The following is a 19,829-nucleotide window of genomic DNA, read 5'->3' as shown; positions in this document are numbered from 1 at the left end:
TCGTAGTATCCAATTGTCAGTAGTTACCAACTTGTCTCATCGCTACAACTCCCGTATGGGCTCGGGAGAGACGGAAGGTCGAGAGCCATGCGTCCTCCGAAACACAACCCAACCAAGCCGCACTGCTTCTTAACAGGGCACACATCCAACCCAGAAGCCAGCCGCACCAATGTGTCGGAGGAAACACCGTAACATATTACACCTAGCGACCTGGTCAGCGTGCACTGCGCCCGGCCCGCCACAGGAGTCGCTAGTGCGCGATGAGACAAGGATATCCCTACCGGTCAAACCCTCCCTAACCCAGACGACGCTAGGCCAATTGTGCGTCGCCCCATGGACCTCCCGGTCGCGGCCGGCTGCGACAGAGCCTGGGCTCGGACCCAGAGTCTCTGGTGGCACAGCTAGCACTGCGATGCGATGCCCTCGTCCACTGCGCCGCCCGGGAGGCCTCTAGCGCACTACTTTTGACCAGAGTCCCATCGGATTTCCGTGTACTATTTAGGGAATAGGGTGCCATTTGGGACGTAGGTTAGATGTCCCATTCAAAACCAGTGTGTTTCCTTTATGAAATAGTATAATCTCAGGGGGATGTCCTGATCACAGAGCGTTAAATGGTTATATTAAGAACCCCAAGCTTTCTTTAAGGAGAATTAGATGATTCAATTTCCTCAACCTTCAGTATAGTGTTGACGGAAAAGCTCAAACATTTTATTGAAGGCTTGAGGGCAAAATGTCTTTATTTTCTGTTTTTCAGCTGGAGATGGATTTTTCCATCAGTCAATAAACCCCTCCAAAGAGCATTAAAACAAGGCCTAATGAACCTGTCTGTGGTGCATGTCTTCTGACTAATGGTTTCTATAGCTCGACGCTGCCAAGCATCAGAAGACGTCCATCATCTCAACCCTTTATGGTTTCCCAGCAGGCACAACATGTTAATGTGATCAGAATGAAGGCAGTTAAGAGGCTGAGGTGTAGAGGAAAACAGTTAAATGAACCCATTGCTACATCTCTAATGGCACACTATTCCCTATGTAGTGCACCCTATGGATCCTGGTCAAAACTATGTGCCATGTGGGATACACACATTATGTTCTTCATGGTTTTAAATGGTTGACTAACATTCTTGTATTTTGTCTTGTAGAAAGGATCACCTTCAAGAATGCCCCCTCCCCCCAAGAGTTCAATGAAGGGGACAACGCCAAAATTGTGTGTGACGTCATCAGCTCCCCTCCCCCCACCATCATCTGGAAACACAAAGGAGCTAAGATTCAGATGGAGAAGGATGGTGAGATAGATGCCATTTAACCAGGAGTAGGGTTGCACAATTCCAGTAACATTCCCAAAATCTCCATGTTTTCCAGTTTGAAGGAATTAGGATTTCCTGCTTAAATCCAAAAGCAGGATTTGTGGAAAGTCTGGGAATTTGGGGAAAGTTATCAGAGTTGTGTAACCCTACCTGTTTCCACTTTTTTTTTTGTCTTTGACTGTCAGTCTTATCACTATTCTTTTACTCAACCATGTCAGAAAGTCCCTCTACAGCTGTCAGACAGTGTTCCATTTGAGCGATTCTCTGACTAATATTATAACTGATGGGTATGAATATGAAACTGTTTAAACACTTTAATTAAACAATTTACATAGAAAGGGAGATGTTCTGGTGTACAGGGATCTCTGTCTGAAAATCCCTTTTTTCTCTCATCCATTACATATTCATTCTGATTTGATTCTCCTCTCAGTCCGCTTTAAGATCCTGCCCAACAACCACCTGCAGATCCGAGGCATCAAGAAGACAGACGAGGGGTCGTACACCTGCGAGGGCCGCCTCATGGCCCGGGGAGAGATCGACCTCAAGATCATCAGGGTCATCGTCAACGGTCAGCCTACTTCTTCCTCCCTCTCTATTTCCTTGTCACTTTATTCATGGGTTTGCCAACATTTTGTGGTGTTAAGTCATCTACCAACATCCTAGACAGCAGACGACTGTGGGCTGGATTTCAGCAGTAGTAACTTTGCTGACAGGGAGTCTTATGCATGGTCTCAGGTGTGTTAATATGTCTCCCTCCCTCAGTGCTCCCTACCATCCGGGTGTGGCAGTCTGAGGTGAATGCCACAGCAGGCGTGGGCCAGTCTGCCATGTTGACCTGTGCAGCTGATGGATACCCAGAGCCAATGGTGACCTGGGCTAGGTAAACTGGAGCACATACTCTCTCTCTCTCACACACACTCATACACACTCACTCACTCACACACACACACACACACACACACACACACACACACACACACACACACACACACACACACACACACACACTCACACTCGCGCCCACACACACACACACAAACACACACACACACTCACACTCACACAACACAACACACTCACACTCAAGCCTGATAGACTGATATACCACTAACCAGTGTTTTGCAGATATCCATCTGACCATGGAGCCCATAGGCTACCAACACCAATGCGAGGGATAGTCCCCTGCCCTTGGTTTTCTGTTGGCAGTGTAGTGTGTTGTTCTCACCTTCTTAAAAGAGTTAGAGGAGCTGTTTCCCTTGTTGCTAGGTGATGGAAAGGACTGGTGTGAACTCCATGTGACACTTGTCTTTGGGTTTGAGTCTTAGGTAAAGGGGGAGGATCTATTTTAACTCACCAGTCAAGGTGATAGGCTTTGCCCTCACTCTCACAATCTCTCTCTCCTGCTCAAGGTCCAAGAGACTACAATGTAATTATCTGTGGTCAAACCTTGACCTTAAGGGTCATTGTTATATGCCAAGAAGTAAATGGTTCTCTGTTGTAGATTCTGGAGAGATCATGATTGAAGACTGGAAGAAAAATATTCATTTGGAAAGAGCGATTCAATGTCACACTGAAACATTATTTTGATAAAACTGAATTGTGCTAATATGAATTAAGTCTGAGTTAATTCAAGGGGAAAAATACTTGTTTTGAAGTCTTTTATTATATTTATTTGATACAAATGATCATCAAGCGTAGTTAGCAAATTAGTTGTGTCGTGAGGGTTGCTTCTCATCGTTTCATTAAAGCTGATTGTAAATCAGAGTGTGTGTATGTGTGTTCCCCGTCTCTTCTCCCCCAGGGCCGGTGTTCTTCTGGAGTCAGGAGACAAATACAGCTTTAATGAGGACGGTTCAGAGATGACCATCATGGAGGTGGCCAAGCTGGATGAGGGAGAGTACACCTGCATCGCTAAGAACAAGGCTGGGGAGAGCGAACAGGAACTCAGCCTCAGGGTGTTTGGTGAGGGACTCCTCTCACTTGGTACTGACAGATGATTGACTGTGTGATGGGTTTCTGGTGGTTTATCAATGGTTTATCTATATTCACTTTGGGAGGATTTTAACAAGTGATTTTTGGGTGGGTTATGTTGTGCTTATAGCCATAGGTATTAAGTACTAGCATCAGATATGGCAGGTGCTGCTTGTAATGGGTGTGTGCACACTGTGAATGTAGCTCTACTGTAGGTCTTACAGATGTGTGTCACTGCAGGTTGGTTATAATGGCTCTGTGTGTGTCTGTCTTTGCTACAGTGAAACCTAATATCACCTTCCTGCTGAACCAGAGCACGTCTGAGATGGAGGAGCAGGTGACTCTGACCTGTGAGGCGTCAGGGGACCCCACCCCCACCATCAACTGGAGCTTCGGCCTACGCACCTTCACTGAGGGAGAACAGGTACAGTCAGCCCACAGAGAGAGGCCAGCCTGAGGCTGTGTCCCCACTGCAGAGGGACACTCAGAGGATGTGTTTCACTTAAACATGGCAAGGTTCCCATAGCCAGGTTCATCTCTACTGATTAAGTATGGCCCCAGAGCAGCAGCTAGCTAATAGAAGGTCACACAGTGAAGTTCATATTACTACCTCGTAGCTAACTAGTTACCATCCCACCTTAGACCTCGTCCCTATAGCGCCTTAGACCTACGCTACATGACCAAAAGTATGTGGACATCTGCTCGTTGAACATCTCATTCTAAAATCATGGGCATTCATATGGAGTTGGCCCCCCCTTTGCTGCTATAACAGCCTCCACTCTTCTTGGAAATGCGTTACACTAGATGTTGGAACGTTGCTGTGGGGACTTGCTTCCATTCAGCCTCAAAAGCACTAGTGAGGTTGGGCACTGATGTTGGGCGATTAGGCTTGGCTCGTGGTTGGCGTTCCAATTCATCCCAAAAGTGTTCGATGGGGTTGAGGTCAGGGCTCTGTGCAGGCCAATCAATTTCTTCCACAACGATCTCGACAAACCATTTCTCAGAGGGGCATTGTCATACTGAAACTGCCAGATGGTGAAGAGTGATTTATCACTCCAGAGAACGCGTTTCCACTGCTCCAGAGTTCAATGGTGGCAAGCTTTACATCACTCCAGCTGACGCTTGCGTATGGTGATCTTAGGCTTGTGTGCGGGTGCTCGGCCATGGAAACCCATTTCCTGAAGCTCCCAACGAACATTTCTTGTGCTGACGTTGCTTCTAGACACAGTGTTGCAACCGAGGGCAGAACGGTCCCGTTCTGTGAGCTTGTGTTTCCTACCACTTCGCGGCTGAGCCATTGTTGCTCCTAGACGTTTCGACTTCACAATAACAGCACTTACAGTTGGTGGGGCAGCTCTAGCAGGAAAGGTGGAAAGGTGGCATCCTGTGACACTGCCACACTGATAGTCACTGAGTTCTTCAGTAAGGTAATTTTCTGACAATGTTTGGCTATGGAGATTGCATGGCTATGTTGTCGATTTTATACACCTGTCAGCAATGGGTGTGGCTGAAATAGCAGAATCCACAAATTTGAAGAGGTGTCCACATACTTTCGTATATATAGTATATGTACCTGTAGCAGCCTCTGCTTGTCCCCTGCAGACTGCTCCATACAGTAATCTATGGATCTTATATTTTCATATAATGCTCCATTGTCCACATAGCTAGTTCCCTATAGTACCAATGACCTCATCTCGTCCGATAGACAGGTAATGGTGGGGACATTCCATCAGAGACAAGCTGTAGGTACCTGTACACTATAGGGGGAGTGTAGATAGGCGGAGCCCCGGGAAGGTCAGTTTACATCGCTACATTCTCTCCCCTGCAGGCACATCTTAACAGGATCTATCAGGTATGAAATCAGCGTGGCACAGAAATGGAACAAAATCAATTGATAGAACAAATCACGTATGGGGTATGAGATTCAACAAAAACCCTGATAGAATCAAATAAGTATTTTTAGGGAATTTTCTTGTCTGCTCTTCAGTCAATATTCCTTGAAAATCCTCAAGATATGATCTCATCAGGGTTTATGAAATTGATTCAAAGTTGCATGTTTTCTAAATATAGCCTGACTGTTGCTTGACTGTTGCGTTGCAAGAGAGTGGTTCTGAATGGTTCAACTTTGGGGGTTTCCTCTGCCTTGTCTATTGAGGTCAGAAGAAAGCATGGTTACCTTAATGACATTTAGAAAGGACCTCCTCATTTCTGTGTTGCCATTCCTGGTCCGATCATCTCCGTCTCCTTCCATCCACCGGGGCAGCCTCATGCCCTACTGCTGCTCAGTCTATGTCCCTCTCTGTCCTCTCATGTAGATGATCTGTTGCACTGCATATCTGTCATCAATCATCAATCATTCTGTCAAGGTTGAAGCTAAAATCAAAATGCCTAAGTCTGTATCTGTATCTGGTCCGTGTTGTACTACTACAGCCGTCTCTCCATGGTGGTGGGTGAAGAAATTATTAGCAGCCTCCATTGAATTATCATTAGGAACAGGAGCTTTAAGGAATAGAAACCCCTTCACAGCGGTGGTCTGGTACTGTGGGTCTCATGGACAATGATCCTGAGGTAATGTCTTTACTAGCGAGAAGTCAGGATAGTGTGATTTGGAAAATGGCTGCTAATTGTTTTTGAACCTGGCTGTGCCTCATCTGCCATGCTAGCAGCACTAATCATAGGACAGGTGAAAGGGTACGCTAATGATCAACTCTCACATGAAATATGTGTCATAGTCTTCTATCTATCCAGCTACTACGGTGATTTGTTTATATGGGCCTGTTATTTGAATCAGTGCTGTTGTTTTGGCTCATTGGCTATCAGCACGACAATTGCAGTTTTGTTTTCCCTGTGTGGAATTGGTGTTGAGGGATATTTGTGAGAATCGTGTCTGTGTTACAAGTGTGTGTGCATGTGCATGCTGTGGTGTGCTATTTCGCTAGTGTGTCATGCTACATATATAGCATTGCCACCTCTCTCAGTGCTTTAACGCTCCTTTACATTCTCCAGTCTGCTGACTGTTGTACTCATAGAAATGAACGTATTCATAGTTCCTGCTGTAAAGAGGTGCTGGATTACCATTATCTCTGTTGACAGGGCATTCCAGTGTATTATTCCCTCAGCTATCTTCCACTTGTCTTCTGAGTCTGACTGTTGTCTGAGGAAATGTAGGCTATACCCTGAAAGGTTTTATAACGGATAGGGTTTCTTTTTTATTCAACACAGCATATTCTCTCCCTATACGTTTACGATAGTGATGGCAGACAAATGAAGCCTGTCACATATTTATAACTACAGAGATATTGAGATGTCAACAGAGAGGATCAGATTGACAAAATGATTGAATCCATAGAATAGCCTAAATGTGGGTAACACATGCCATGGTAACATTGTGTTCCAAGAGGACACTATGCTTTAGCTATTACATAAACACGTTTAAACCAGCTTACTCTTCTATTCTAGTGCTCTCATACTCATATTTGTTTTTGAGGAAAGGTTTTTGTTTGCAAGGGTTGTCATTACATTGTTGTTTCAGCCCCCTTATTTGTTGTAACAATTCTTAATAACTAAAATGTAAATGAAATGTGTATGCGTGCTTAGGACATTATCTCGCAAAATGAAAGGCTGGGTTATTTGAATATATATGAAATATTCTACTTGATTTACAAGGTTTGCAAGCTGCAATTATCTGAGAACATTCAGGCTCTGGAAAGGAGGAGCAAATGTGCTTGAAAATGGGTTTCTTCAAAGCTCATCAGAGCTCAAACGTGGTACAGATGACCAGATATTGAATTGTTCAGTTGACAGCATATGCTGTAGATTACTGTGTATTGAATCTTACTGGAGCTGCCTAATTTATGATAATGTGCTCCATTGAAGCACAATGAGATCGGTCTAGTATTCAGATAGTTGAGCGTAGGAAAGAGAGTAGGAAAGTAGCTATTAACTCTTGGGAATGAACATTTGAAGGTGAAGTGTTCTGAATGATCAGAGAGCTCAATCATGTGGTGCTGCTGGCTGCTGTTGGCTGCAGCACTATAACGTGATTGGTTCAGGGAGGGGTGTTGAAACAGAACAATGCTTTCAATCCAAGGGCCTGCTTTACTAAGCACAGGTAGAGTAGGGACCTACTATAGAGAGGCTCTTGTTCTCTAGCTACTGTTCCAACACAATGCTCATCAACAGTGGGCTCCAAAATTACTGGCACTTCTGACTGGCAATGCACAAACAATACCAACAATATAATTATAGAGATAAACTCAAAATACCAACATGTGAGAAATACTGTACTTTATTAATGTTTCAATGGAACCCACCAAAATAATTTATTGATTTAATTAAAAATCCATTTCCTCCAAATCAAGATTTCACAATTAATTGCACCCTTACAATAACATCTACCAAAATTAAATTCCACTTATTGAAGTTTATCTTAAGGAACTATATTGAGCCATTACATCACTTCCTGTTCTACGAAATGAGGTAACACGCATGCAATATCTCTTTGTCATCCAACACCATGAAGAAAACAAAAGAACTGGCAGTTCAAAAGAGACAGATGGTCGTAGATCTTCATAAATCTGGTAATGGCTACAAGAAGAGCCACAAACGATTGAATATACCACTGAGCTCTGTCAGGGCAATTATTTTTTTTAAATCCAAAGATATGGAACAGTTGAAAACCTCACGGGTAGAGGATGCAAATGCATTAAGCCCCCAAGGATAGGGAGGAGGATGGTGAGAGAAGCAACAAAATCCCCAAGAATCACTGTGAAATAATTGCAGGCCTTGGTGGCGTCTTGGGGTCACCAGGTTTCAAAAAGCACCATCAGACTCCACCTCCACAACCACAGGCTCTTTGGAAGTGTTGCCAGAAGAAAGCCCTTTCTGACCCCATGACACAGACGTCATTTAAAGTATGACTGGAAGAAGGTGCTCTGGTCAGATTAGACCAAAATTGAATGTTTTGGTCAGATACAGCATTGGCATGTTTGGCATCGAAACAGAGATGCATACATGGAGAGGCACCTCATACCCACGGTAAAATGGTGGTGGGTCAGTGATGTTTTGGGGCTGTTTTCATTCCAGAGGTCCAGGGGCACTGGTTAAGATTGATGTCATAATGAATTCCAACAAGTATCAGGCAATTTTGTCAGACAATCTGGTTGCCTCTGGCAGAAGGCTGGGACTTGGCCATAGGTGGACTTTCCAACAAGACAATGACCTGAAACATACCTCAAGATTCACAAAGAAATGGTTCTGTGACAACAAAATCAATGTTCTGCCATAGCCAGCTCTGTCGCTGGACCTCAATCCAATCAAAAACCTGTGGGTTGAGTTGAAGAGGGCAGTTGACATGCGCAAACCCAAGAATGTGAAGGATCTTGAAAGGATCTGCATAGAGGAATGGTCCAAAATCCCTCCAAATGTGTTCTTTAACCTTGTCAAGCATTACAGGGAAAAATGCTGTTATCCTTGCCAGAGGTGGTTGCACTAAGTACTGAATGAGGAGTGCCAATAATTATGAAACCTTGATTTTGGTTAAATTTATTTTCTATTAACCTCTTGGAACTCCCCATCCCGGATCCGGATCGTGACTAAAGCCTCAGGCTCATTAGCATAACACAACGTTAACGATTTCTGAAAATCGCAAATAAAATGAAAATAATGCGTCTGCTCTCAAGCGTAGCCTTTTCTTAACAACACTGTCATCTCAGATTTTCAAAATATGCTTTTGAACCATAGAAATTGACTAATTTGTGTAAGAGTATGCAAAGCTAGCATAGCATTTTGAGTAGCATTTAGCACGCAACATTTTCACAAAAACCAGATAACCAAATAAATAAAATCATTTACCTTTGAAGAGCTTCTGATGTTTTCAATGAAGAGACTCTCAGTTACATACCAAATGCACAGTTTTTCCTGAAAGCGTCTGTGTGTAGGAGAAATCGTTCCGTTTTCTACATTGCGTCTGGCTACCGAAACGAACCGAAAATTCAGTCACCTACAACGTAAAACTTTTTCCGAATTAACTACATAATATCGACCGAAACATGGCAAACGTTGTTTGGAATCAATCCTCAAGGTGTTTTTTCACATATCTCTTCATTGATATGCAGTTCGTGGAAGCTTGCTTTCCTCTCTGTATCCCATGGAAAAATACTGGCAGCTGGCTTTTGCGCACCAATTTCGGCGCAGGACACCGGGCGGACACCTGGTAAATGTGGTCTCTTATGGTCAATCTTCCAATGATCTGCCTACAAATACGTCACAATGCTGCAGACACCTTGGGGAAACGACAGAAAGGGCAGGCTCATTCCTCTCGCATTCACAGCCATATAAGGAGACAATGGAAAACAGACCCTCAAAAATCCTGCTCATTTCCTGGATGCCGTCTCATCTTGGTTTTGCCTGAAGCTCACGTTCTAGGGCACGCACAGAAAATATCTTGGTAGTTCTGGACACGTCAGAGTGTTTTCTTTCGAAAGCTATCAATTATATGCATAGTCGAGCATCTTTTTGTGACAAAATATCTTGTTTAAAACGGGAACGTTTTTCATCCAAAAATGAAATAGCGCCCCCAGAGCATCAACAGGTTAAATAATTCTAAATAATTGTGTGATTTTGGTTCGTTCCATTGAAACATTAATACAGTACAGTATTTCTCACATGTTGGTATTTTGAGTTTATCTCTATAATGATATTGTTTATAATTTTTTAAGTATTGTTTGTGCATTGCCAGTCAGGTGTGCCAGTAATTTTGGAGCCCACTGTATGTGCCTGTCTGGTCAGTGGTGGTACAATGTGGTTCTCTGGACATTGAATGGCAGTTTGTTCTCATGGTATGACAGTTGGAATGCTGCTAGCCAGGATAAATGATGGAGAGCTTCCTAACTGATCCTAGTCAGCGGTCATCAAAAAACACTTCCCCAGTCCTGTAACCATACCCTGCTGTTGGGCTGTTTATGCCTATAGAGAAGATGCCTTTTGTGTGGTGCTGGGTGAGATAGTTATGTGAGTGTTTCTTCTGGAGAATCTCCTCTACAACAGTGCATCTCTTCCTCTCCCCTCCATACCTTCATACTCTAGAGGGAGAGAGAGGATCGCTGCTCACTGCTTACCCAGGGGATGAGGAGTGCTGCCTGGAAATTAGATTTGTCTGATGGGATGTTATTTAGTGCTGGTTGCACTAAACTGATTAGATGCATGGTGTTTACAGCTCTCACCATCATTTGCTTTTGGTCCACGTCCCATTGTTTAAACAAAAATAAAACATGGGTCTGACAGTGATGTGTCAACTCAATTGCATACCTCACAGTGCTGTGTCAGACCAGCCAGGACCAGGGGTGCTGTTAGTAATGCGTCCTGTAATAATGAGCAGCAGCTCCTCCTCTGCACTGTGGGGTCTGGTCCCTGACTGCTTTTCTGACATCAGGTGTTAAATGTGCCTGTCTTGCTATGCGTGTCTCTCCTGTCCCGCCACACCCAGGTGGACCGTGAAAAATAGTGATATCACATGACCCGTCCAGGGCGGACACAACTCTTGTTGTTAATACATTCACTATCTACATGAGCTACATGCCATGGCTCAATATACAGTACACCCCTCCCTACTTAGGATGTCTCTTCACTCAGGATCTTTTACTTGACATATTATTAGTTTGTTCTGTGAATGTGTTTGGTTCTGCCCTGTAGTGTGACTGAAGCTTTCCCAGTGTTAACTAGTCTCTTGACAGATGCGTGTGTTGTGTTTCTCTGTGACAGGCAGTGAGTCTACAGTGGTATATGTTAGCCCTTATTAAAGATAGAATCCAGATGAATTCACTCATTATTCACTCATCTGTGAGTGATTGGAAGGCGTCCAGCTCTAAACGAGAGAGGATGGTCTGGAAGGAATGTTAAGATTGACTGTATTAATAATGAATTGAGTTCTGGGCCTTTTTGCCTGCAGTACGTTTCAGCAGATGGGACACTTGGTTGTTTTCTGCATCTGATGGAAAGCTGTTTACCATTTTGCTTGTCGTCTGGCTTCCATACTCCTTTCCATTCATTACTACGTCGTCGTCCATTATCAATCATCTCTCCTTCATGCCTCTTGTTTCTCCTTAACATTAGGAAACCCATAAAGCATGCTTTTTATAATATGTATTATGGAAGAATTCAGAGGAAATAAATCCTCTGTAAGTAAATGTATTTCAGGTGGACAATACTTTTTTAAATCACGTTTAATTATCTTTTGTTGGACTGAATTAAGTGTTAAATGTTGTGTTGATTTTATAACTTCATATTAAATGTGCATTCATTATAATTCATAATCATGAAAACAATTCTTAATAATTTGATTTTGAAGATGATATACGGAGAAATGTTTCTATGATTTTTCTCTCTTTCAGCATCCCTCCATGCTAGCTAACTCCAATGTTACGTCTATTATTTGCACATGAACATGTACCCAGCAGGCTAAAGGGGTTGAAATGACGTCATTAAAACCTGTTTAGCTCGCTGGCTAGGCTATTTATAGGTTCATGCTGAGTAGTTTAATACCACTGAGGAGCGTAAAGGTTGATGAGTCAAATTGTGTCAAAAACAATGGAATGGCGTGCTTGGGTTATAGTTTTAGCATTAGCCCATTTCACTGGACTACAGCAGCACGTTCTGTACAGGAGTGGGGAAGTGTTGTCCAGTTGCATGCTCGTGCAGTGTTGTTTGTTCCATCTGTGGGGTACTGGATAAGGATTCCTGTCCAAGGATTGCTTTGTTTTTTGTTGTTGTTCTATTCTGTCTGTGTCCTCTACAGGCCTCTTGGACTCGGCCCGAGCAACACAAGGTATAGCTTCTATAGTATACCCAATACCCATCACTATCTGCCATATACCATGCCCATGCATCCTCTTTCACTCTATTGAATTCTCTTCAACACTGTTTTCTATGGTTGCTGTAGTCATGGAAACTGATGGAGAACCTCTTATCAGTCCTTTTTGGTTTGTTAGAGTGGCTTTGCTCTGTGAACCATCATGCTGAAAAATTATCCTTGAAACCTGAATGTTCTTTTTCCTAGCTCATCCATTTTGTAGCCAGGTATCAGACAACTGGTGAAGGATGTTTGTTCCCGTTCTTTCCAGGGAATAAGGTCTAGGGTGCACAAATGATCGAGCTAAGCAAAAATTGCTTGATGTTTCCAATAGGCACCACCACCCTGCATTATTAATAAACTCTCTGTTGTTGAAAAGCATAGTTATGAAACTTTAATGAATCTATGTTCTCACGTTGCATATGAACAGAAGGAGATGGTCTTCCTCAGGACAGAATGAGATTGTATATCATGGTCTGGTCTGCCATGTGGTTGTCCAGTCTTTGGCCACGATGATGATTTGCAGTTGACCCTCTTTGACCTTACAATACAGCCCAAAAACAAGGAACTGAATGTTCTATCTACACTACAACAAGATTGTATTAATGTGCCTGGTCTATATTTCTTCATCAAGTAACACAATAGGACCTGCCTGTACATAAGGGGTGGCATATGTGAGAGCAGCACAAGGCTGCGGGACACTGTCACACTCTCTGGCCACCCTTTCAGCTCTGATGGAATTTTCCCTGTCAGTGTTTGGATAAGGTGGGGTGGTGGAGGGAGGAGGAAGATGGGGGTGGAGTGAAAAAGGGACTGACTGCCGTGTCTGTGTTATGTAAGCGTTTCCTCAGGCATACTTAATGCCCCAGACATGCTGCTTCTGTTGAGTTTGAATACAGAACTAATGAGCGCTACTCCTCTCTTAGTTAGTTTCCCAAATCCCACCATATCCCCTTTGTAGTGCACTACTTTTGACCAGGGTCTATAGGGCTCTGGTCAAAAATAGTTCACTATGTAGGGAATAGGGTGCTATTTGAGCCACAGGCTTAGTTTGTCCCCCAGACTGGTCCCTACTGTAGCTAATTGAACAGCATGAGATGGTTCACTTGCAATGTGTGGGTGTTGAACTTCAAAGCCATGCAAAATAAAATGCAGAGGTCCCCAGAAGTTCAGCTCTTCTACGACACCTAACATGAGTTAACAGTGATTTAGACTGGCGTGAGAGTAGCAGACCCAGACTGTTCAGTGTCAACAACAACATCAAGAGTAGCAGACTCAGACTGTTCAGTGTCAACAACAAGAGTAGCAGACCCCGACTGTTCAGTGTCAACAACAAGAGTAGCAGACCCCGACTGTTCAGTGTCAACAACAACAACAAGAGTAGCAGACCCCGACTGTTCAGTGACAACAACAAGAGTAGCCGACCCAGACTGTTCAGTGTCAACAACAAGAGTAGCCGACCCAGACTGTTCAGTGTCAACAACAAGAGTAGCAGACCCAGACTGTTCAGTGTCAACAACAAGAGTAGCCGACCCAGACTGTTCAGTGTCAACAACATGAGTAGCCGACCCAGACTGTTCAGTGTCAACAACATGAGTAGCCGACCCAGACTGTTCAGTGTCAACAACAAGAGTAGCCGACCCCGACTGTTCAGTGTCAACAACATGAGTAGCCGACCCAGACTGTTCAGTGTCAACAACAACATCAAGAGTAGCCGACCCAGACTGTTCAGTGTCAACAACAAGAGTAGCCGACCCAGACTGTTCAGTGTCAACAACAACATGAGTAGCAGACCCAGACTGTTCAGTGTCAACAACAAGAGTAGCCGACCCAGACTGTTCAGTTTCAACAACAACAAGAGTAGCCGACCCAGACTGTTCAGTGTCAACAACAAGAGTAGCCGACCCCGACTGTTCAGTGTCAACAACATGAGTAGCAGACCCAGACTGTTCAGTGTCAACAACAAGAGTAGCCGACCCAGACTGTTCAGTTTCAACAACAACAAGAGTAGCCGACCCAGACTGTTCAGTGTCAACAACAAGAGTAGCAGACCCAGACTGTTCAGTGTCAACAACAAGAGTAGCCGACCCAGACTGTTCAGTGTCAACAACAAGAGTAGCCGACCCAGACTGTTCAGTTTCAACAACAACATGAGTAGCAGACCCAGACTGTTCAGTGTCAACAACAAGAGTAGCCGACCCCGACTGTTCAGTGTCAACAACAAGAGTAGCAGACCCAGACTGTTCAGTGTCAACAACAAGAGTAGCCGACCCAGACTGTTCAGTGTCAACAACAAGAGTAGCAGACCCCGACTGTTCAGTGTCAACAACAAGAGTAGCCGACCCCGACTGTTCAGTGTCAACAACAAGAGTAGCAGACCCAGACTGTTCAGTGTCAACAACATGAGTAGCCGACCCAGACTGTTCAGTGTCAACAACAAGAGTAGCCGACCCTGACTGTTCAGTGTCAACAACATGAGTAGCAGACCCAGACTGTTCAGTGTCAACAACATGAGTTGCCGACCCAGACTGTTCAGTGTCAACAACAAGAGTAGCCGACCCAGACTGTTCAGTTTCAACAACAACAAGAGTAGCCGACCCAGACTGTTCAGTGTCAACAACAAGAGTAGCCGACCCCGACTGTTCAGTGTCAACAACAAGAGTAGCCGACCCAGACTGTTCAGTGTCAACAACAAGAGTAGCCGACCCAGACTGTTCAGTGTCAACAACAACATGAGTAGCCGACCCAGACTGTTCAGTGTCAACAACAACATGAGTAGCAGACCCAGACTGTTCAGTGTCAACAACAAGAGTAGCCGACCCAGACTGTTCAGTTTCAACAACAACAAGAGTAGCCGACCCAGACTGTTCAGTGTCAACAACAAGAGTAGCCGACCCCGACTGTTCAGTGTCAACAACAAGAGTAGCAGACCCAGACTGTTCAGAGTGTCAACAACAAGAGTAGCCGACCCAGACTGTTCAGAGTGTCAACAACAAGAGTAGCCGACCCAGACTGTTCAGTGTCAACAACAAGAGTAGCCGACCCAGACTGTTCAGTGTCAACAACATGAGTAGTAGACCCAGACTGTTCAGTGTCAACAACAAGAGTAGCCGACCCAGACTGTTCAGTGTCAACAACATGAGTAGTAGACCCAGACTGTTCAGTGTCAACAACAAGAGTAGCCGACCCAGACTGTTCAGTGTCAACAACAACAAGAGTAGCCGACCCAGACTGTTCAGTGTCAACAACAAGAGTAGCCGACCCAGACTGTTCAGTGTCAACAATAAGAGTAGCCGACCCCGACGCTAAAGGTTACGTACATGACTGTTTATTTAGACCTTGTGTATCTGGCGTTAATGAGTTAAAGTAGTGTGTTTTGAGACGAACATCAACCCTATTAGCCATTAGCAGTGTTTCTGCTCTAGTTTTAACTGGCAAGGACTTGAATGTATCGGCACGCTATGTTTTTGCCCTCTTCCCCATTTCACATGCTTTGGTTCTCCTTCTGAACCCTTATTGTTCTACTTCTGAGTCTTAATCCTTTATGAATTTAGTCAGCATGGTGTTGCTTTAGAGTTCCAGGGACAGTGACAGTTTGCACTGCTCTGACGAGGTAGCTAGTTAATTCTGAGGAATAGAATCATTTTAGTGAGTTGACATTTCATGGATCAACCACGGGTTTTGTACAGTACTAGAATGACTGCCCTATAATATGTATACAGTAGATGTAGGAACTATACATCAGACAGTATGTTGCTGTTGGGAAACACAAATACAACACTTAGTATGTCAATATATTATTAATGTCTAGTTGAATTTCACACGATAAAGTGAACCACTCAGCAGGCTGTGTGTAAAAATGCAAGCTAGGCATGTTATCCTGTCCACAGGAACCACTACTATACACCAGTAGCGTTTAACAGGCTGAGACCTAAATAGCCTGCAGTATCTGATTTCAACCACCTCACTCTACAGCCTTTGTGTGAAAAGCTCTTGATGGCTCCATCCATACAGCTTCTTGAACCCTTAGTGATGTGCTCTGCTACTGTACACACCTCTACTGTACAATACAGAGGGTTGTGATCTTTCTCTACAGTATCTCTGTCTCTCTCATAAGGGCAGTCCATGTGTAGTGTCATCACCTTTTGATGTTACAGCCATAGGAAAAGCACTCAGTGCTACAATGCTTTGTCTCCAGGCTCAGAGTTCAATGTTACTATGATATAACTACAGAGTGTTATAATGTATTGGTTCTCAATATTGCATGGATCACAATGGGGTATGAGGTTAACATTGATGTACTGCAAACAGAGGTCCTTTGTTGCTTGCTACCCTGTGATTTCCTGCCCTATAGAGTCTGGATGGGAACGTCGTAGTGAGGAGTGATGCTCGTGTGTCCTCCCTCACGCTGAAGTACGCCAAGTTCACCGACGCTGGCCAGTACCTCTGCTCTGCACGCAACGCCATCGGAGTGGATTCTCAACCCGCCTACCTGGAAGTCCGCTGTAAGAGCTCTACATGTCACAGGGCTGCATCTGAAATGGCATCCTATTCCCTATAGATCACTACTTTTGACCAGAGCCCTACACCCTATAGTGCACTACTTTTGCCAGGGCTTCTAGGGTCCCAAAAGAAGTGTACTATATAGGGAATAAGGACGCAACCACTGTCTCTAGTGTTCAGTCTTCATCAGGCCTGGCATACTGCCTGCAGCTTCCAACATTTGAGCCAAAACCTACTCTTTTAAATATTTAAGACAAAAGACAGCAATCTCTTATTCACATTGCTCGTTCATTCCTCCATAGATGCCCCTAAGATCCAGGGCTCAGTGACAGTGTATACCTGGGAGGGGAATGCAGCTAACATCAGCTGTGAGGTCCTGGCCCACCCCAGTGACGTGTCCATGCTGTGGCTGAGGGACGGGTTTCAGCTTCCCAACGCTAACGTCACTAAAGCCAAGGTTTTCCAGAGCCCCACAGCCAGCTACCTGGAGGTAGAGACCCACTCAAATACACACACACACACGCATACACATAGGCATACTGCGCGCGCACACACACACACACACACACACACACACACACGGATGCATGAGCACACACACATGCTTGAGCACACACACACACATGAATACACACACAAAATTAAGAACACTCTACATGTCATAAAGATTTAATGTGTGACAGCTAGTATTTGCAGGGTTCTCCCCCAGTTTCATTGTGGGGAGACTGAGTGTGTTTTCATTATTCAGTAGAGGGAAGCACAGAGACAGAGGAATACAAACAGGCATCTCTAATGGACAAACAACAGTGGAACAAACTGACTCATGCATCTTAGTCACCTTGTGTTTGTAATGCTTTTCTGCCCACTTTCATGCATCGATTCTCTCCTCTGTTCCAGGTCACCCCAGAGTCTGAGAATGACTTTGGGAGCTACAACTGTACTGCTTCCAATGAGATGGGCACAGAATCCAAGGAGTTTCTCCTCATTCAGGCTGGTCAGTCACAATCACAATCTGTAGCTAATTATCCAAAATCGTATATTGTGAATCTAATATATTGTGAATCTAATATTTCATGTCGTCATCGAATGAAATGTACTGTAGTTCTCTAATGAGTACCTTTATGTGTGATTCCTCTCCTCTCTAGATGTCCCGTCAGCCCCGTCCCTCGGGGGGGTGGAGCCGTTCTCCAGCTCAGCCAGGGTGGCGTTCCAGGAGCCTGACGCCACCGGGGGTGTACCCGTCCTCCGGTACCGGGCTGAATGGAAGACTGTGGGCAGGGGCAGCTGGGTGCAGAAGGTCTATGAGGTCCAAGGAGGTGAGTACAGGGGCAGGACGGGGGTGCTACGAGGGTAAAGAGAGAGGGATGTGAGGGATAAAAAAAGGAAATGTGCTTCTTTATGTTTCTTTTTCTCATTCATTGGCCTTTTTTAAATGAAACATCCGACCTATATAATAATTTAGCTAGTTGGATTTACCCTCAAATGAGGAAAAAAAGCTAATGTTGTTGTCTGTAATCATTGCATCCCTGTTACTTGTCAAATGGATATTTCTGTCTGAGTGCAGTTTGTTGTGGATTTGTCAGTAATTGTAATTCTCACTTGTATCCTCAGGAACTCTGAGTGAAGTTACCATCATAGGCCTGAAGCCTGAGACCAACTATGAGGTGAAGATGTTAGCCATCAACGGCAAGGGAGAGGGTGAAACTAGCCCCGCTCTGGTCTTCAAGACAGAGCCTGTCCGTAAGTCACACTTCACACCTCCCTTCTAACCTCCCCAACAACCACCTTGCCACTGCCCATTGCACTTCCTCATTAGAATGAATCAATACATTCAGCCCTGTTGATACAGTCTGTTTGTCAGCTCCACCATAGACATATTGGTCAGCACTGACTTAGAACCTTCAGATCAAACATATTTGCCCTATGCTGTGCTTGTAAATCTAGGAAGAAGCTTTTACTGCACAACTGGCTTGATTTCTCACTGCCAGGATGATGAGACAACCCTTGTTCTCTCTCTCTCTCTCTCTCTCTCCCTCTTGCTCTCTCCTTACCCTTGATCGCCCCCTGTTGGTTGTAAATGTCACTGGAAGTGGAATGTCTGCCCACTCCTAACTCAGGAATATTATGCCATGCACTGCATATGTAGAGTTGAACTGATCGTTTGGTATCCGAGGACATTCTGATTGATTGATGCTGCTATCATAAAGCCTTGATAGTTTATTTTCTTTATTTTTTGTCACACTCTTGTTGTGTAGTTTTCTGTTTATTCATTTTCTCTCATCTGTTTTTCTGTTGGACCGCTCAGGTTATTCTTACACAAGTAAGTGCCTCATCATCATACACACTCACTCTGTGTGAGTATTAGTTTGAACTTTGGACAAACTTTCTAAGTGTTTGCAAAACAGTCTGTCTCCAGTTCTAAAACGGTCTAGTCTATTTATACAGTCAGTGGATTTCATGTGGCTTTCATTTGCCTCTGCATTTTCCATTGAGATTTGGCAGTCATGAAATATTGTTTCATGTTTCTTTTGCTTTCTGTTCTCTCAATTTCACCTAAATAGTTTAATACCTTTAATCTGCAGGAATGTTATATTGCAGATAACAGATTTGTACGGACATGCTAACAATTTGTATATATATATATATGACTTCTTAGATGGCATTTTTCATTTTTTCACTGAGGACTCAGGTTTGTTATGCGGTTATTAGGGATTACGCCAAAGATCATAGTTATTATGAGTAGTTAGCATGTGACTTAGACTCTGTTATACCAAGACAAATAGCCTAGAACACCCCCTATTACCTGCTGCTCTTCTTACTGAACAGTACCTACAGTAAGAAGCTATGGACATTTACTGATACAACTTAACTCTTGTCGTGTCATGTGTAGGTTGTACATGTACAGCTGATACTACAATATCCGTCAGTATTAGCAATACTAAGTAGTATTAGGAATACGTCTGTGTTTTTGTCCCCTTTTTCAATGCTGCTGTTTTCTGTCAGTATTTCCAATATGTATGTCTTTGTTGGAAATACCGCAGCGTTTCCTCTGTTGTCAATCATTTTGTCTTGCAGGAGAAGGATGGTTTGGGATGTACCCTTTTCCATTTATTACCATATTTTGAAAGTTGTTCTATTTGAAATTACTGTAAATCTAGAGCATTAGCCACAGTAGCTGAAGTCATCATTTCTCTCAGAGGA

General features: G+C 43.9%; 1 protein-coding gene across 6 annotated transcripts in view; it reads left to right on the top strand.

Annotated features, from left to right (window-relative positions):
- ncam1b (neural cell adhesion molecule 1b) overlaps nucleotides 1-19,829 on the top strand; it is a 115,317-nt gene that overhangs the window by 80,782 nt on the left and 14,706 nt on the right. For 2 of the 6 annotated variants that reach the window (XM_064984933.1, XM_064984930.1), the window contains exons 4-15: nucleotides 1,142-1,285; nucleotides 1,737-1,874; nucleotides 2,069-2,186; nucleotides 3,108-3,268; nucleotides 3,559-3,701; nucleotides 5,106-5,129; nucleotides 12,072-12,101; nucleotides 16,480-16,630; nucleotides 16,931-17,118; nucleotides 17,526-17,622; nucleotides 17,774-17,944; nucleotides 18,240-18,368. In XM_064984933.1, coding sequence (XP_064841005.1) covers nucleotides 1,142-1,285; nucleotides 1,737-1,874; nucleotides 2,069-2,186; nucleotides 3,108-3,268; nucleotides 3,559-3,701; nucleotides 5,106-5,129; nucleotides 12,072-12,101; nucleotides 16,480-16,630; nucleotides 16,931-17,118; nucleotides 17,526-17,622; nucleotides 17,774-17,944; nucleotides 18,240-18,368 — 1,494 coding nt within the window. The remainder of the gene's footprint in view (nucleotides 1-1,141; nucleotides 1,286-1,736; nucleotides 1,875-2,068; nucleotides 2,187-3,107; nucleotides 3,269-3,558; nucleotides 3,702-5,105; nucleotides 5,130-12,071; nucleotides 12,102-16,479; nucleotides 16,631-16,930; nucleotides 17,119-17,525; nucleotides 17,623-17,773; nucleotides 17,945-18,239; nucleotides 18,369-19,829) is intronic. The other 4 variants (XM_064984931.1, XM_064984934.1, XM_064984932.1 and 1 more) reach the window with 2 other exon arrangements.

The sequence above is a fragment of the Oncorhynchus masou genome, chromosome 13 (assembly GCF_036934945.1).
Source record: "Oncorhynchus masou masou isolate Uvic2021 chromosome 13, UVic_Omas_1.1, whole genome shotgun sequence".
Classification (NCBI taxonomy): Eukaryota; Metazoa; Chordata; class Actinopteri; order Salmoniformes; family Salmonidae; genus Oncorhynchus; species Oncorhynchus masou.
The sequence above is the reverse complement of the archived record's forward strand: the minus strand, read 5'-3'. Positions and strand labels throughout refer to the sequence as shown.